The following is a 16,933-nucleotide window of genomic DNA, read 5'->3' on the forward strand; positions in this document are numbered from 1 at the left end:
TGTGATTTGAAATCTCCAAATTACATTATCACACAACTGCATAATTTTTCTTCTGTCCTCTTCCTTCCTCCTCGCCTTGCTTTCATGTCTACGAGTCCCCTTCCCCTTTTGCTTCCTGGCTGGTGACTTTACCTTATTCAGGGCAGCCCTGTCCCACTAAAACCTGAGAGCATGGGGTGCTACTGTGGCCATCACTTTGCAGTGGTGGCCCTTGAATATCCTGTGTGAGAGCTGAAGGTGTTGGTATTACAGGACTGACCCCTTGAGTGCCAAAATACATTGCTTTAGTCCTTCAATGGCTCATTCTGAGACAAACCCAAAAGATGCTGTGAAATGTGTGAAGAAGGAAGCACCAGCTGATGGTCCCCCAAAATGGGCAGACATATTCACAGAATCACAGAATGGTTTGGGTTGGAAGGCACCTTAAAGATCATCTAGTTCCAATCCCCCTGCCATGGGCAGGGACACCTTCCACTAGACCAGGTTCCTCAAAGCCCCGTCCAACCTGGCCTGGAACACTTCCAGGGAGGGGGCAGCCACAGCTTCTCTGGGCAACCTGTGCCAGTGTCTCACCACTCTCACAGTGAAGAATTTCTTCCTCATATCTCATCTAAATCTACCCTCTTACAGTTTAAAACTGTTACCCCCGATAAAGAGTCCCTCCCCAGCTGTCCTGTTTAAGTACTGTCCCCTTTAAGTACTGGAAGGCCACTATAAGGTCTCCCTGGAGCCTTCTCTTCTCCAGGCTGAACAACCCCAACTCTCTCAGCCTGTCCTCATAAGGGAGGTGCTTCAGCCCTCTGATCATTTTTGTGACCTCCTCTGAACCTGCTTGAGTAGGTCCATGTCCTTCTTATGTTGGGGGCCCCAGAGCTGGACACAGGACTGCAGGTGGGGTCTCACAAGAGTGGAGTAGTGGGGAAGAATCATCTTCCTCGACCTTCTGTGTAAGGCCTGGAGGATTCTGCGGTGCCAGAATAAAGCCTTAAAACCTTGTGGACACGTGCCTCTACAGCACTGGAAAGATGTGCATGGTCTGACCTCCCTTTCTATTATGCTCCTACAGTTTCTCACTGCCACATACACACTGACGTTGGTGTCAATAGTTTGCCTACTACCATTTGATTATACCTGCCATGAATGATGGGGAACTGGCTCACTGACTGCATAGCACACTGCACCTCTGAGCTGATAATGTAATAAAAGCTGCTTTTCCTGAAACGGTAAGCAGGCAGGACACCTCTAACTAAGCCTAGACTATTTCAGGTCTTAAGTGATGTAATGGGCTACTAAATGGGGCCAAACTGGAAGATTCCTGAAGCTACCCCTGGTGCCAGCCTGTGGCTCCTTGCACATCCCAGTGGGGATTTGATCCCTATGTCATTGAAGCGCACTCTGGACCTAACATAGACAGATGTTCACAAGGGAAACAGTGGGGCTGCAGCCCTCCTTCTTCCAGTCCCAACACTGCAAGGGAAGAGCTCAGGTCTCACCCTCACAAATCCCTGAGTCCATCCCACCCCCCCGTTGTTTTTTCTGCTGCCGTTCTCTGGCATCCATCTGTATTTCACTCCCAGGCCACTGGTATCAAGAAAGTCGGTGCTGATAAATGTGCATATCAGCACTTAGTCATGAATGTGCAGAGATGTAGAAATAGTTTGCTTTTTGCTGGTGTTACTGTACCAGTCATCTCTTACATTTCCTGGGTGTTTTACTCATACAGCAAAGTGCTAGATTTGAAGGGTCTGAGTGGAAATGTACAGCAGAGATCTTTATTATTTTTCCATGGTACAGCGCTAGGCATTTTTGCTGATGTAAGAAAGAGAAAAAATAGCGTGGGGGAATTATAGCCCTGAGAAAGAAATATGTAAATATCTGAGTGCATTAAAAAAACCCCCTGTGTACCCGGGGTTTGCGCTTTGATTTTATTGTGGGCTCTTTTTGTGGTTGAGGGGTAAATGCTAAAGGGAGGGAAGGGTGATGATTGCATAGACCCAACTAAACAGAAACAGGGTGTGGGGAAGAATATGTGGGGAATCCAGATATGCATTTGGTCCCAGTGGCTGTTTTTAATCAATAACATTGTAAATTCAGCTTCTGACCTGGCTGTGGAGAGCATCCGAGAAATTGCGTCACCTCTCTTCACGGTCCGCTGGTCAGATGTGACTGCTGAAGTTTGAATCTTGCTGCTTGTGTCAGAGCGTGACCCTCCCGAATAAATAGTGGTGTTTCTTCACCCAGTTCCTCAGACCATCTCTGGGGCTTAGCCTGCTGCGAGGATGCGAGCGCCAGCTGGGGTGGGGACAGGAGCCCCTGTGCTCCCATGGCTGCTGCTGCTGATGGTGATGGCCCACTCAGTCCATGCAGGTGAGCTTCTGGTGTCTTTGCAGAGATACCCACAGCTGTCAGCTCCCAGCCTGCCGTGGTCCTGGCCATGGGTGGGTATCACCTGCATCCTGCACCCAAAGGGACCAAAGGAGACAGGGATGACTTCTGGCTTTTTAGCCCAGGGTTTTTCTCATAGCCAAGGAAAGAGCATGGTCGTCCTCCTTTGCTAGGACCCGGTTCAGCTTTCCGGAGCCATGTGAGATCAGGGGGCCAAGGTAGAGGCGCAGATAATACTTTCTTACTGTGGTCCCCAAAGTGTTGCAAATGAAACTGTGGAAAGGGACAATTTCTTTGGTGCTCTAAGAGATTTGGAGTTGCTGCATCTCTAAATAATGTTGTTTGTCTCTGTAAGTTGCTACCTTCTCTCTTTCTCAGCCATTCTGGAGGTAAACGGAAACCTGAACTGTAGGTGCGTAAAGACAGCTTCAGACTACATCAGTCCAAAGAGATATGAAAGCATTGAGATCAGACCTGTGGGAAGCACCTGCAGACGTACAGAGATCATGTAAGTGCTGAGGGTGGCTCATGGGGCAGAAAGCCGCTTTCTCCTACAGTTTCCACGGAGCAGCGGGGCCAGTGCTGCGCTTTTTCTTCTGCAACCACCCAGCTTCTCCACTCCCTTTCTGAAAACTAAAGCTTTTCAAAAATGCCAGCAAGCTCACTCCTGCTTCGGGGCTGAGGAGCATCAGGTGGAGGAAACGCACCCGAGCCGATCTGAAGAGGTCCCTGGGACCTAAATGAGCCTTTCCAGCAAGGGAAAGCATGATTTCTTTGTGCTGGTGCTTAGCGGGGAGCATGCTGGTGGGGGGCATTTGCAGTATGGAGGAAGTGCACCTTCAGACACCAAGGCAAGATGAGCCATAATCAATTTTTCCACTACTATGCAACACTCTAGAGAGCAAACAGCATCTTAGGTCAAGCCCTTATCTTGTTAGTCCTGTCCTGACTGAAGTGGTGCGTTAAGCAGGAGCGTAAGATTTCTTTAACTGCTTGGTGCTGATGCATTTGTGAATCCACAGAGAAAATTATCTTTGAACAGTCATGTCTGGGCTTCAAGCATGGTCTCTGCTCCATATGGAAACATGTTGCATCTTGCTTTTTCCTGACGATCCTGTGGTTCCCTGTGTGGCTAGCAGCTTTCTGCAGTCTGCTGGCACCGTAAATGAAAGCTGAGTCTTGCAGATCAGCTTTGGCTGCTTGAATCCCTGCCTTTGGAGGGGAGGGTAATGCTCATAAACTCTCCTTGCATTTCAGAATTAAATTAAAACCCTCAGGGAAGGTGTGCGTGAATCCTGAGGCCCCTTGGGTAAAGAAACTGCTGAAGCGTATTGCTAGCACGTAAGTTGCTTTGATGAAAAACCCTTTGGCTCAGCTGGCGCTGGATAGCATCCCATCACATCTGTGACCCTGGGGAGCACTTGTGGGACCGAGGGCTCTCAGGGATCTGGCCAGAGGCCAAGGGACCCACTCCCAAGGCGATGAGGGGTGAGACTTCACTGTGCAAAGCAGCATTTGATCATTCAGCATGCTGATGCTGCCATCCGTGGGTTGTGCTCTCCACAGCTTGTGCATGGTGCTGCACCTCTGAAAGCATTTTGGAAAAAAAAAAAACCAAAACAAAACCCTAAAAATATGGGGGACGGGCAGAATGACAGGAGAAGGGTTTGCTCGTTGTGAGTACAACAGTGTGTTGATGTTCGGCTGGGAAAGCCACTCTCCTTGATCATGCCCACGTTTGTGGTACGGTGTAGGGGCAGCCGGGAGATGTCCTCGTGACTGATGCCTGCCCTGGGGAAATGGCAGTGACTTCCTTCAGTTAGGGCAGGAGCTTCCTCCCCCAGGACCCGCTTTTCTCTGCGTTCACACATTTCTCCTCCTTCTGCTTTTCACAGGAAGAAAAAATAAGTTTCCTGCTAAGGAAGTTGACGCTCAGAGCCCCAAGATGAGCTGGCAGATGATGCACAGGCATGCAAACCTGGCCGCTCCTCACTTTGTCCTTGCTTCCCCCCCTTCCCAAAAGTTCTGAGGGTGGCTGTCTGTTGACCCCAGCCCCATGGCAGGTTCATGGGGGTGTTTCCCCACTGCATTCAGTCCCTGAATTAGTGGGAATATGAACGCTTCATTTATTTACTTGCCCATAGACTGTGAAGCCTTTCTCTGTCAGAGACTGCTCCTGTCTCTGTTGGAACGACTTTGATTCTTTCTGTGTGAAGCACTCAGCAACAGAGTGTGTGTCTGGGGTTTTTATTACACAGCGTGGCATGTCCTGTCCTGAGAGCTAAAGACAAATAAAATTCTGGGTTTTTTTCTTCTATTGTATTTTCCTTGGATCTCCTATCTTCAAAGAAACTCAGCAGAGCTGTGGTAAACCCCACCATCACAGCCTTCCTGGAGGTGAATTTACTGTCATGTGCATCCGGTGTTCTTGTCTTGATGCTCTTTCACAGATACTCTGCAGGCATTAAAATGTGTATTTGAATATACACGAGGTGAGGTATTTCTACTAAAGGTGGAGGAACGAGGGCAGGACCCAGGCGTGTGTCAAGCATGATGCCTTTTATGCCAAGGACTGAGACAAGGGTGGGGAAAGGTTTGTCCGAGGTAGTGACAGTAGTTGGGATGGATGTCCCAGCAAGGCTTCAGCAGCCCCGGCAGAGCTGGTGGGAAGCAAAGCTCCTTCCCAGCATACCCTCTTGTCTCCCTCGGTGCTGGTCTGAGGGCACAATATTGCTGCCAAGTAGCTGGGTGATACAGCCAATGCGCCCCACATCCAAACACCGGTGTCCATGATGGGGCTGGGGTTTGCAGGGAGCTCTAAGGCTTTTGAAAACAGTAAAGGCCAATAAAGAAATATAGAGGATGGGTGCAAGGTCACTTGGCAGAGTTTTGGTATAATTTGCCATGGGGGGAAAGAGCAAAATCAAATGTCACCAAAGCTCAGACTGAGATGCACCTTGCAGGGGGGAAATGTGGTTGTAGGAGAAATGAGTAATATCTGATCATGCAGAAGAGAAAAGCACCCCAGAAAACCTTCAGGCTTGTGGGCTGTGTGGGCTAAGAACAAGCGCTGGGGGAAACAACCGATATCTTTACAACACCCGGCTTTGTAGGAAGGGGAAAACAGAGATGGTTTCAGGAAGCCTGACCCCCCGCCAAGCCCCGAGCCACTTTTTATCAGCAGTGTTGCAACCTCAGCGAGCACCGTCAGCAGGGAACGGAGACGGGCAAAAACCACCCCAACCCCCGGGGCCTCCCGCCTGCACTGCCTCACTTCTCCTATTTTCCAGTTCAAATACGGGGATGCTGTGGGGGCCGGGGATGGGGCTGGCATGGCTGCACGGGTGGTTCTGCTGCTTGGGGTGCTGCTGGCGACCTACCACCCCAGGGATGCAGGTGAGGTTCCCTGTTCCCCCCATGCACGGGGCTACAGAATGCTGGAGGGAGGGGTGAGGTTTCTGGAGGTGGCATCCTGCTGCTGTATCCGAGGCTTAAATGCCACCAAGGCTCTTTTGCAAGCGGGTGTGGTGATCCTAGTGGGATGTGGGAAAAGATGCATTGCCTAGAAAGGGTTTGGGGGATGGTGGCGGGTTTTCGGGCGATGCATGAGCTGCAGCCATGTGCCCCTCCAGCTCTCCTGGAAGCCAATGGCAACCTGAGCTGCCGCTGTGCCAAGACTACGAGAGCCTTCATCCCCCCGCGGAAATACAGCAGCATCGAGGTCCGGCCAGTGGGGAGCAGTTGCCGGCGCCTCGAGGTGGTGTAAGTGGCTCCCAGGGTTGTATGAGTCCTTTGCTCCTCCCCATCCTCCTTGAATTACTTCAGTTTTGTGCTCTTTTTCTTTATGAGAAGCATAGGGGAGGAGGGAGAAGCAACAGTGCTGAAACCCCGCGTGTTTTCTAGGATTAAGCTAAAAAGCCTGGAGAGGGTCTGCGTGGATCCGGACACCCCTTGGGTGAAGAAACTCCTGCAGGACCTCCCTAACCTGTAAGCCCTGCTCTACTGAGAGAAAGGGCTCCTGGCAGGACCAGGGGCATCTGATGGGGAACAGTCTTCACACGTTTCTCCCCTGTTCTGCTTTTGGCAGGAGGAAGAAAGAGGCTTCTCACTGAGGAAGCTGCTGCTGGCAAGACGGCCAGATGCACTGAGCCCAAAACTGGAGCCCCCCCATCCCACTGTCACCTTGCCCCGGTGTGGAAGGGAGCATGCTGCTGTGTGATGCCCTGAGCCCCCTTTTCCTTTGCATTTTATGCATTTAAGCCCTTGAGTCCCCACTTTCCCACCCTCCCATCCCATGGCCATGCGCTGGGTGTCCCCTTCAGGCATAACTGAACAGGTCCAATAAAGGCAGCAGCCCTCAGCCACCATCATTTGCATTGCTTCCTGCGGCATGCCAGAGGCTTGGGGGTGCTCAGGGGAGCACATCCCCGTGGGGTGGAGAGTAGAGTGGGGGTCACCGGCATTTCTTCACAAGAAACATGGGGCAAGCAGGAGGTTTTAGGAGGCAGCCACAGTGGTTTCTGCCCTTTTTGGCGGGGAGGTGGCGTGGGCCACGTGCGACGGGGGGAAGCGGCAGTAGGGAAGTTGAACCATGGGGCAGCTCCTTTCTCCCCCCAAGCGTTTCCCAGCCTACGAAATCCCCAGTGGGGCTGGCTATAAAGCAGCCCCCATGACAACTCAGGGCAGGCAGTGAGGATGCAGCTGCTGCCGGCAGCACTGGCCCTGGCCCTGCTCCTGAGCAACTTGGTGCCGGGGGGTGGTGAGTGACCTTGGGGTGTCCATCCATCTCCCCTCCAAATCCCTAGGCAGAGGCATTGGGTGCCCCAAATGGGACTGAGCATGGGCTCCTCTAATCTTTCAAATTTGTCTCTTGCCTATCTTTGAGCTTGAGTTGATCTTTTAAACCTGGTGGCTAAGCTGGAGGGGGATGCCTGGGACCTGGGGGGGGATTTGCCTGGTGTGTTTAAGCTACTTCTTTCCAAGCCCCCGGTGAAACTCAAGCACTTGGTGGGTGGGAGACAGGTTTGATTCATAAAAGGTTGGTTATGTGTTTAAACCCTGAAGCTAAGCCTCCTTCGTATACTTGAAAAGAAAGCTTTGAGATTGTGGCAGGAGGGATTAGCCTTGTGTGTGACTTGCTGCTCTCGCTGCTTGCTGCTGCAAACCCCATTAACACAAGCACATCCCTGCAAACAGCACCGTGGGCAGCAGGGAGGGGACAGGATGGTGGTACAAGGATGGCAGGGTGGGGGGTGTCCCCGTCTGCCTCTCCCATGGGAGACCGAGACCTGGGTGTGGCTGCTCTCGGGCACAGGTCTGTCGCTGGAGAGCCTGCTGACCAACATGAGGTGCAAGTGCATCAAATCGACCGCCCAGGTCATCAACTTGGGGCTGATCCTTGCCATCGATGTTACACCACCAGGTATTCACTGCAGGAGGAAGGAGATCATGTAAGTAGAAAGTCTGCACACCAATTCCTGTAAATTGTTTGTTCATCTACCAGTGCAAAAATATACGGGTGCTTGCACCCTCTCCAAAGCCCCCCAAATCTGGTGGTGACTCTTGCAAGGCACAGGCTGTTGCACGGGATGCCGCTGCCCATTTTAACGGGGGTTACCCCGGCATGGCTCATGGAGCTGAGGCCGAGGCCCAAAAAATCCCATCTATCTCCCGGCAAGAGTTGCAGGGGTGTGCTCATAACCATGCCGGGAAGCGAGGGGGGTTTTCTCTGCAGCTGGCAGTGCAGTTAGAAAAACTTTGGGGAAGAGGTGTGCGTGCGGCTGAGGGGGTCTCGTTGCCTTGCAGCCTCACCCTGAAGAAAAACAAGAAGGTGTGCGTGGCCCCTGAGGCACCCTGGATCCAGCTGCTCATCCACAAGCTGATGCAGAGGTACGCAACACCCAGCAACCAAAAACCAAGCAGCGTAACAAACGCGCTGGCAGGACGATCCCCTTCTCCTGACAGCTTTATTTTCATTTCTTTCCTCCCCCAAAATCCACAGGAATGCCACCAAAAAAGAAGCGGTGGCGCGGCCACGGCGGGAAGCAGAGCGGTGGGCTGGGGGAGCGGAGCAGTGGTGCCAACCCGCCGCCCCATCTCTCCCTCTGTCTGGATACAAGAATAAATAACCAGCCACGGTTATTTATTCCTCTGCAGGGACAGCAGCGATATAACCCCTCCATGCTGAGATAGGCTGGGTTTTGTGGCACAATGCCAGCGCTTGCTCTGCTCCCAGGGTTTTGGGAGGGGGAAGGAGCCTTCCCCGCTCCTCCTACAAAAAGGCTTTCCCCTCGGGCGCCCAGCGTTGTCTTCCATTTTGGGTGCCTGTGCTGCTCCTGCACATGATGGTAGTCTGTCCTGGGCGCCATCAATAAAAGGATGAATGTGTTTCCCCCACTCAGCTGTGGCAGCTCTTTCTGCATGGATTTGTGTAAAAAATGGGATTTTGGGGGTGGGGGAATTAGACTGGACCATGGCACCATGAAGCCCTCAGCCTCTTTGCCACAGGACACTTCCTAATGCGCCACCTTCCCTCTGTCCCAAGTTTTTGTGCCTTTTTCTGACAGCTCCTGGGAGGAGTGGGTTGTGCTATGGGACACTGGCAGGAGTTGGATGGAGTCTGACCTCTGCAGCCCCACTGTGCTGGCTCCCAGTTGTGTAAGCCACAGGAGAAATGGGAGATACTGGGACATTTCCCAGGGACTGGCTGACACTGTCTCCGTGGACCCCCATTTTCCTGGGATGGATGCACACATCCCACAGGGACCCCAGCATGGCACAGGGATGTCCCTTGGCCACATGGACTGAGGCAATGCAGGTATGACTTGCAACCCTGCACAAAATTATCACTGTTTAAAACTTAATCTGTCTTGACCATGCTGGTAGTAGGTGTCTGAGGTCTGGGCACCTCCCCAAAAGGGTAGGAACCAGATTTGCGTCACCTACTTCACCACCCTGATGCCAAAAGCACGTTCCAGGGCAGTGGCAAGCTGTGAAACACCCGGCCAGTCCCCATGTCCCCGTCCTTCCCACCCTGTGCTTCTCAGGAACCACAGCAGGGGACAAGAGTGGTTGCCAAAGGGCTGTTTATTGCCTACAGAAGGAAATAAAAGTACACAGGTGGGAAGAAACAGCAGATATTTAGCCCTATCCATCACATGTGAGCAGTACCCCACCTCCACAGTGTGGGGGGGTGTGTTCAGATTTAAAAAAAAATTTAAAAAGTTTTAAAAGGGAAGAAAAAAATAACAGTTCAGGGTTTTGAGGACCTCCCTTTCCTGAGCTGCCCTAAGGTTAAAGAAAAGCAGGGCTGCTTAGTTCAGCCATCATCGTCATTCTGTCCAGGCTCGGTCTGCGCAGGGGAGCCTGGGTCCTCGCTGTCCCCACTCAATGGGAATTCACTTTCTTGGTAAGTTTTTCATTGCAAAGTATAATAATGGGGGGAACTGCACCGTGGAGTGGCACTTTCTCCAAAACATGAGTTCATTCAGAGGGAGAGAAAAAAAGGATCCTTTTGTAAAAACAAAGGAGAGAAGCTTTCTTGCTATTTATTCTCGCAGAAAACATGGAATAAGCAAGTTACTCTGTTTTTTTGCTCAGGTCTCAGCTGAAGGCTGCAGTGTTGGTATTGCCTAGGATTGGTGTCAAACTTTGTAAAGCTTTTTGCCTGTGAGACCCACCCCATCCCTGTGTTAGGGCTGGGGGGGGAAGGCAGCCTCCCAGGGTCTCCCCAGGTGCTGCAGAGCTGCCCCAGGGCAGGTGAGGCAAAACCAAGGCCGGGGGCCAGCAGCAGCTCGGGCCTCTGCAAGCAGCAACCTCCCCATCCGAGAGTCCAGCGTGCTCTCGATTTAAAGCGAAGCTACCATTTCCATAAAATAAGATGTAAACCCCCCTAAAATTTTAGTGTAAGCATGCCCGGGAGTGACACTTGCAGCTTCCCCTGCTCTCCACATGCACTTCCATCTTTTGAGGGACAGGACCTTGTGGTTGCAAAGACAACACACAAGAAAGAAATCCAATTAAAAAAAACCCCGACCTCCCAAAATAACCACTGTGAAACGGGGCAGGAGGGGAAGCCTGGGCTCCCATCACCGCTGCTCCAGTTCAGCCTGTGAGTTTATGAATTAAGGGCATATTTAGCTAACATGGTGCACACAAACACTTTAATTGCTCGGAAAGCAAACACACGATGCGGTAATTAAAAATGGAAAACAAAGCCAAAGTCATGTAACATGTCACTTGTAAAGAAAGCCACCATGAATTGGGTTTTTTTGTTGGTTTTTTTTTTCTTTTCTTTTCTTTGGAACAAAGACAAATACAGACAAATGCAAGCTCGGTAAATGCCTGAATTGTAGGAACTGTTTAACAAAGAGGACAAGACCAAGTACCAGGATCACTCTAACCTTCACCACTCAAACGGTGAGCCATTTTGCAGGCCAAACACACCATACGACTGGGGATGGGGGGGGGAAAAAAAGAGTCATATCACTTGGCATGCTTTGCCATCAGTGCTGTTTAAAACACCCTAAAGTACCAGAGCACCCGAGCATTTCTCTATCTTCACACTTATTTTCAGATATACTCCAAGAAACTACTCCTGAAGTCTGTCATCCTTAAACATAGTCAAACGATCAAACGTTATCGTCTCTTAATACCTTTCATAGAGTCAAATAACTTTTCTTAGGATGAAGGTGTTCTTTAAAGGTGTTAATGTTGTCCGTTTTCTGATCATGCCATGTGCCTGCCTCATCCACTGTTTTTTGTCCCTGCTCTCATTTCCTGGAGGAAAAGCATATCCGTGGTCGGTGTCAGTGCAAAGAGTGGTCACAGGAGAAGATAGTGTATCATTTACAGTTGTGCCTGAATAGAGCCTTATAATCAATCTCCTTTTAAAATTGTTTTTAATCTTAAAGTGAGTTCTTGGCTGATGCTTGGCATAGAGACTTAAGACACGAACGGTTTCCACCAGGTTCTCCTGGGGTTTGTGTCGCCTTTGAACACTGAAGGGGTAGAAAGGGAGGGTACATGACTGTACTTCTGTAATCTTACAAAAAACAGATGAGCTGCATATTACAAGATGGTTTTCCTCAGTATGAGAGACACTCAGCTAATAGTAGCGTCTATCAGAAAAAACTGAACCTTTCTGCATTTAGGGCTCATTTCTTTTTCGGTCTCTAACAAATCAGGTCCTCTGCCCCCCTGGGTAAAATCTCTCCAAGACCAAGCACTTCATCTCCTTCTGGAAAATGCAAAATCAGGTACGCAAGATTTTTCAATGCGTGTGCTTGGTGTCAAAACCATACCAGTTCTGAAGCTGAAATGAACTTCAGCGAGTCTTCTACGCTGCTTCGTTTCCTAACAGGCAGTTTTGGTTGTGAAGATCAACCCAGAAGAACATCAGACCTCAGTGGTGACCAAGCAGGACAATGACCTGCTGCTCTTTTTTATGTTGACAGCCCAATTTTAGCTGAACCATCTCCTGCTGCTGCCTAGTGTACCAGCGTGCCAGATAAGGATGTGCTTAGATCAGTCATCTCCCCATACAGCAGGGAGAGGCATCCCTCCTTAGGTTTAAATTGGGCCTTAGATCTTCATTACCATTACAAGAAAAGTATCTATGCAGCAGCTAGGAACAGAGGAATTGTAATTATGTACAAAGCTGAGGTCGCTGGGTAGAGGACAACTGCTATTTGTGATTAAACTGCCTTTTAAACCAGTATGAGGGTGCGTATCACATTTGTATGATGTTTCTAATGAAGGCTATTGATTTGGCTTGGATGGGACTAAAAGACCTCTCACTCCCCCCTGCTATGCCAAGTTTCATGCCAAAGGAAGGTTTTGATGCTAGAAGCTGCAAACGCATCATGGAAATGAAACAACTGCTGCTGTGTTGCTGAGTTTAAACCTGGTCTTCAGATAGTAAGGACCGGCAGCCACTTCTAGCGCCTGCTCCCTTCCAAGAAGGCATGAATACTGCACTCCTGGTCTAGGAATTCTTAAAGTGTTTCCCCAAACTGTATTCTAACAGAGAAACTCTGAATTTCAACAAGCCTTTTCAGCTTCTCCCTCGCCACCTGACTAAAACCAACCCCAGAGAAAAAAGTGATATGAACCTTTGAGGTCTCAAATTCTCTCATGCAATTTGGACCCGATGTCTTACAAGCTGGGTGAGGAAAGCCAGTCTCCAAAAGCCCAGAATTCAGGATTAAGTGGGAGCTGCAGATGCTCAGCACCTTTGTAAAGTGGGCCTCAGGAGCATGAACATGGATTTAGGAGTCTCTGCAGTAAAGCCAGCAAGGTGGGAGACCATTAGCCATCCGCAGTGTTACCCAAATGCTGAAGATCATGGTATGGTTTTGAAAGCTGTGTTTGTTAGGTCAGGGGCAAGTGCTTCTGAAGAGCTTCAAAGATTTTGGATTTCTAGTCTATAAAACACAGAACAGCGAGGACCTGGGACTAACAAGACCTTTTTTGAATGCTTCTGCAGACTAAACAGGAGTGGCTTCCAACAGACAAGAGAAAACTTACTGATAAAATTAAGTATTTTCTCAACGAATGTTAGAAAGGGATGACAAAAGCTTTTAACGAGGCAAATGGGAAGGAAAGCTGGTCTCAGACCCCATTGTGCCATACCTGACTTCAGCGTGTGGTACACAAATGTTCACGCTCCTTACAATCGAAATAAGGAAACAAAAATATTCAGCTACATTGTACAAAATTCTCTCTTTTTTTTATATATATATACACACACACAAAACCCCATATCTAACAGATTTACCATATTGAATTTTAAAAAGTTGCTTGTAGAAGGGTGTTGGATTTTTTTTCTCTGCTTGCTTTAGGCAGTGCTGTTGCTTAGAAGTTGACACCAGGCACCATATTTCTGAAAGCAAACCAAGACAGCGAGGAGCAGTAAAGGGCTTAGAGCTTTTTTCCAGGTGTCAGCTGCGAGGGCACTGCGATGTGCTGGGAACCGAGGCTCAGTGATGGAGAGAACTGGTGGTTTCCCATCCACCTCTGCTTCGAGTTAGGGATATTTTGCTTCGTATTACTCCCTCTCCCCTAGAAAACGCTCTACCATCAGCTTCCATCTGGGTCAAAAGAAAATTAGCGTTGCCATCTGGATGATGCATATGTTTATCGAAAGGGATCTCATCCCGCGCACGAGGCTGGCGGCTGCCTGCTCCCCGCTCCCTCTCTTCCAAGAGCAGAAAATCGCTACGGAGAGCAGCGTTTCTGCTCGGCTGGGAAAAAAGCGCAATCCCCTTACTGCTCCTGCTGGGAAGGAAAAAAAACCAGAAGGAAAACAGGGAGGGAGCCAGACACATGAAAGGCAAGTAAACGTGTCCCCAGTTATGTGCATTGACAGAAACATAAACAAGATGCTTTTTTTTTTTAAAATCCAGAGGTTTTGTGCAACATCTGTTAAAATAACTTTTTAAAAAAATCACACAGCGTAATGGACGTTCGGAAGTGCATTTCGCAGCAGAGAAAATCCAATTAAACACCTTCCTGCAACAGAACACTTCAAACGATTAGAAACCAAAGGAAAGTTAAACTTAAGCAGTTTACAATGTTTGTCAGGGTTTTGTTTTTCACACCCATCCTCTCCCACCCCGATATTACAAAACATTGTTGTTGGTTTTTATTTTTATTAATAAACGGGCTCCTCTGCAGTTCATATACAATCATAGGTGAATTTTAAATTCCATTTTATACAAACATCTCAAAAAATATTGGGAGTGAAGTATGGTAGGAAATACTGCTCACGTTGCTAGTTAACATGCGTGTAGGAAAAGGAGGAGAAGGGTTTGTTAGTGCACACCTCCAGAGCAGAGCACCCCCCCCTCCAAAAAAGATACAGTAGCTGATTACAGAAAGGTAATGTCCACAAAATTAAGTTTTTCATGCTATTCTACTTTCCAGTACTATACTCTCAAATCGCTTCCGCAATTTATCTGCAATGGCTAGGTGGCGAATGCTGAGGTATATTAAAAAAGAGATACCTGCACCTAGAGGAAAATCCGTCTTTAGAAAGGGTTTCTTTTTGGTGCTGCACAAAGCAATTGCTGTACAGGAATTTCACCCAGCTACAAGCACTTCCAATTTATAGTCGACAATAGATGACGCCTCCATTTTTTAGGCACTTCTTTTAAAAGGGAGTTGTCGTTTCGTTGAATCGATTTTTACGTTCTGTCCCACACCACCCCCACCCCGGCCCCCAACAACAGTCAGGGAATAGTTTCTACTCTAGGTCCAATTGAATTTTTTTCCCCTATGGATAATTTCCTATGTATAAAACGACAAAGGAAATGTTTAATTGAAGAGTGGAGGAACAGCCTGACTTAGCAGTTTCGCAAGACAGAAGATGGCTCCTTAGTATTTAAAACTAATTTCACAATTTAAATTTGACTTAATTTTAAGTATACGAATGAGACATAAATATAGGCTATCAATCTGTTTAAAAATTTCATTCACATAATGGAAAATTTTTTCATTTATTAAAAATATCACATTTTGAGACTAGAAACAGTAAAGTGCATGAAAAGTTTAAAATATAAATTCAAGAAAATCTTATAGCAGCAAAAAAGCAGAATAAAGAAAAACTTAAAAACACAGACACAACCTTTTCCTATCACTGTGCCATTTTTTTTTTAAAAACATTAAGCAGCCAACCAATTTTTCAGAAAATTGCATTATGTTTAATGCCTCTTGAGGCACAAGGTTTTGAACTGGCCACCTAGAGCATAAAAAGGAAAAAAAAAAGGATTTCCAACACATCCGAAGAGCATTAACAGTTGGGAATGAACCAGCAGCTTTTTAATTCAACCCTGACCGACAACAGAAAAGATTATTAAAAAAGTGTGATGGCTATTTGGCAACTAGGGTCAGGAAAAATAATCCAAGGAATGACTATGGCTACTGCTTGCTCCCTCAAAGAAAAAAGCATGCTGACAGCTACTCCACGCGCCCTTTGGAGACAGAAGTAAGGTCATTTCCAGCAGCTTTTTCCTGTACCCTATGCTTAAGCAGTTAATCCCAAGTTTCCCATCTTTGCAACCGAACTTCAAAAAAGGATTTGCAACTTCTTTATTCACCCGGAACCCAAACGCTTGCAATGGCTCTCTTCAAGTGCAATTTCTTACCATTTCTAAGTCTTGCTCCCAAACTGTGCTGCTGAACAGCGTATCACCCTGGCTTGCCGAAGCAAAGAGGCAGCTCTGTTTCACAGAGGTCCTTTGGATCCCTGTGAATCTCACTCAGAAAGGGCTCAGTTCTTCAGAGCTCCGAAAAAAAAAAGCCACCATGGCGTCTGTCAAGCAAGTGATCTACACACGGCATTAAATGCTCACCTGCAAAGTCTCATGAGACGCAGTTTCGCTGGAAATTTTGTTGTAAATGAGATTATGTCAGGAGAATTTAGACCTCATATTTTATCACAGATATTAAGCCATCTTTGGTTTTCTAATATTAGTTAGATGAAGGGCAGGGCCACACTGCTAATCATTTATAGTCAGGTATTAAGTGCTTCGCTAATGTGCAAAATTTATTTCCGATGCAGAGTTTAGTCTCCATTTTGGGTTCAAACAAACAGTATTTCTAATATTCTTCCTACAAAACAAGCATTTCTATTTTTGTTTTTCTTTCTCTTAAAAGGTTGGCTCATTTCACCACGTTCTGGAAAAAAGCATTATCTCAAAATATGTTAACAAGCAAGTTTTTAATCTCATTTGTCCATTTATAAGTGCAGCTTCCTACTGAAAAGAAAAAGCTTGCCAGTTTAAAAAAAAAAAATTAAATTAAAAACTTGGAAAGGGAATAATACTTTGGTTCCAGCCCTAGTGCCAAATGATACCAATATGCACCAAAATGTGCAAAATCTCATATCAAACATATAAGGAAAGGAGCTTGAAGAAGCAGCTTAAGGTTGGCCATACTTCACTCCTATATACTTTGATTTACAACTGTACAGGTCCATAACAACAGGTCCTTGCCCTCAAAGGGGCAGAGCTCCACTACCTCCTGTTAGGCAAGTGCACACCGTTGACAAGAGGCAGGAGCGGAGGATGGAGTTCTAGTTGTGTTAACAGTGAGAAGTGGTCTGAAGGGATGTGAGGGTGTGGACACCCAGTGATGTTGTTGTCAACCAGCCACTGAGGGTCCAAAGGCCCCAGGACACCAAGCACGTTCATATGAGTGTTGGAATAGAAAATGTAGTCAATCACACCCTAGGGAGAAAGAGAAACACGACAGTGAGAACAGACCTCGCTTCTGGCAACCTGAACTCGACTGGCTTCTGGCGGCAATTCACGGGAAGAGGCACAGCGCTGAAATTAGGGTAAGAAACGCGCGCAGCGTTCTGCGTTCAAAGCGCTGCATCCGTTCTCATTATGTCACTGGCCAGAGCCAGGTCGGAAGCTTAAAAATGCCAGCAAATCAAGGATTTGTGTGCGGTAGGAAAAGTGTCCAGCAAGTGTAGGAACCAGTGATGAAGCACTTACAGGAACAGAGGGAAAGACAGCCAATGGTCAGAAAATTAAGACAGCAT

General features: G+C 47.9%; 4 protein-coding genes across 6 annotated transcripts in view; 3 read left to right on the forward strand and 1 right to left on the reverse strand.

The window, feature by feature from the left end:
* The first annotated feature begins 2,279 nt into the window (after positions 1–2,279).
* Positions 2,280–4,700, forward strand: LOC141942194 (interleukin-8-like). The gene is made up of 4 exons (XM_074865143.1): positions 2,280–2,367; positions 2,764–2,893; positions 3,643–3,726; positions 4,281–4,700. The coding sequence occupies exons 1-4, from the start codon at positions 2,280–2,282 to the stop codon at positions 4,291–4,293; spliced, it is 315 nt and encodes a 104-aa protein (XP_074721244.1). The 3' UTR covers positions 4,294–4,700.
* Positions 4,701–5,717: 1,017 nt separating this feature from the next.
* LOC141942195 (alveolar macrophage chemotactic factor-like) lies at positions 5,718–6,752 on the forward strand. The gene is made up of 4 exons (XM_074865144.1): positions 5,718–5,781; positions 6,018–6,147; positions 6,289–6,372; positions 6,473–6,752. Exons 1-4 carry the CDS (start codon positions 5,718–5,720, stop codon positions 6,495–6,497), a joined length of 303 nt encoding a protein of 100 aa, XP_074721245.1. The 3' UTR covers positions 6,498–6,752.
* Positions 6,753–7,080: 328 nt separating this feature from the next.
* Positions 7,081–8,737, forward strand: LOC141942196 (C-X-C motif chemokine 2-like). Its single transcript, XM_074865145.1, has 4 exons — positions 7,081–7,144; positions 7,700–7,835; positions 8,191–8,274; positions 8,387–8,737. Exons 1-4 carry the CDS (start codon positions 7,081–7,083, stop codon positions 8,511–8,513), a joined length of 411 nt encoding a protein of 136 aa, XP_074721246.1. The 3' UTR covers positions 8,514–8,737.
* Positions 8,738–10,530: 1,793 nt separating this feature from the next.
* The window catches only part of CNOT6L (CCR4-NOT transcription complex subunit 6 like), a 38,118-nt gene continuing 31,715 nt past the window's right edge, over positions 10,531–16,933 (reverse strand). For all 3 annotated transcript variants that reach the window (XM_074867086.1, XM_074867085.1, XM_074867087.1), the window contains one exon: positions 10,531–16,613. In XM_074867086.1, the coding sequence (XP_074723187.1) occupies positions 16,401–16,613 (213 nt within the window). In that variant the 3' untranslated portion in view covers positions 10,531–16,400. The remainder of the gene's footprint in view (positions 16,614–16,933) is intronic.

This window comes from Strix uralensis, chromosome 4, assembly GCF_047716275.1.
Source record: "Strix uralensis isolate ZFMK-TIS-50842 chromosome 4, bStrUra1, whole genome shotgun sequence".
Taxonomy (NCBI): domain Eukaryota; kingdom Metazoa; phylum Chordata; class Aves; order Strigiformes; family Strigidae; genus Strix; species Strix uralensis.

Excerpts from the sequence above, each read along its gene's own strand:
- LOC141942194 (XM_074865143.1), top strand. The coding sequence starts at position 2,280 with ATGCGAGCGCCAGCTGGGGTGGGGACAGGAGCCCCTGTGCTCCCATGG. Across the intron at positions 2,368-2,763 it reads GGCCCACTCAGTCCATGCAG|CCATTCTGGAGGTAAACGGA; the intron begins GTGAGCTTCTGG and ends TCTCTTTCTCAG. Across the intron at positions 2,894-3,642 it reads TGCAGACGTACAGAGATCAT|AATTAAATTAAAACCCTCAG; the intron begins GTAAGTGCTGAG and ends CTTGCATTTCAG.
- LOC141942195 (XM_074865144.1), top strand. The coding sequence starts at position 5,718 with ATGGCTGCACGGGTGGTTCTGCTGCTTGGGGTGCTGCTGGCGACCTAC. Across the intron at positions 5,782-6,017 it reads CTACCACCCCAGGGATGCAG|CTCTCCTGGAAGCCAATGGC; the intron begins GTGAGGTTCCCT and ends GTGCCCCTCCAG. Across the intron at positions 6,373-6,472 it reads CTGCAGGACCTCCCTAACCT|GAGGAAGAAAGAGGCTTCTC; the intron begins GTAAGCCCTGCT and ends TGCTTTTGGCAG.
- LOC141942196 (XM_074865145.1), top strand. The coding sequence starts at position 7,081 with ATGCAGCTGCTGCCGGCAGCACTGGCCCTGGCCCTGCTCCTGAGCAAC. Across the intron at positions 7,836-8,190 it reads TGCAGGAGGAAGGAGATCAT|CCTCACCCTGAAGAAAAACA; the intron begins GTAAGTAGAAAG and ends GTTGCCTTGCAG. Across the intron at positions 8,275-8,386 it reads ATCCACAAGCTGATGCAGAG|GAATGCCACCAAAAAAGAAG; the intron begins GTACGCAACACC and ends CAAAATCCACAG.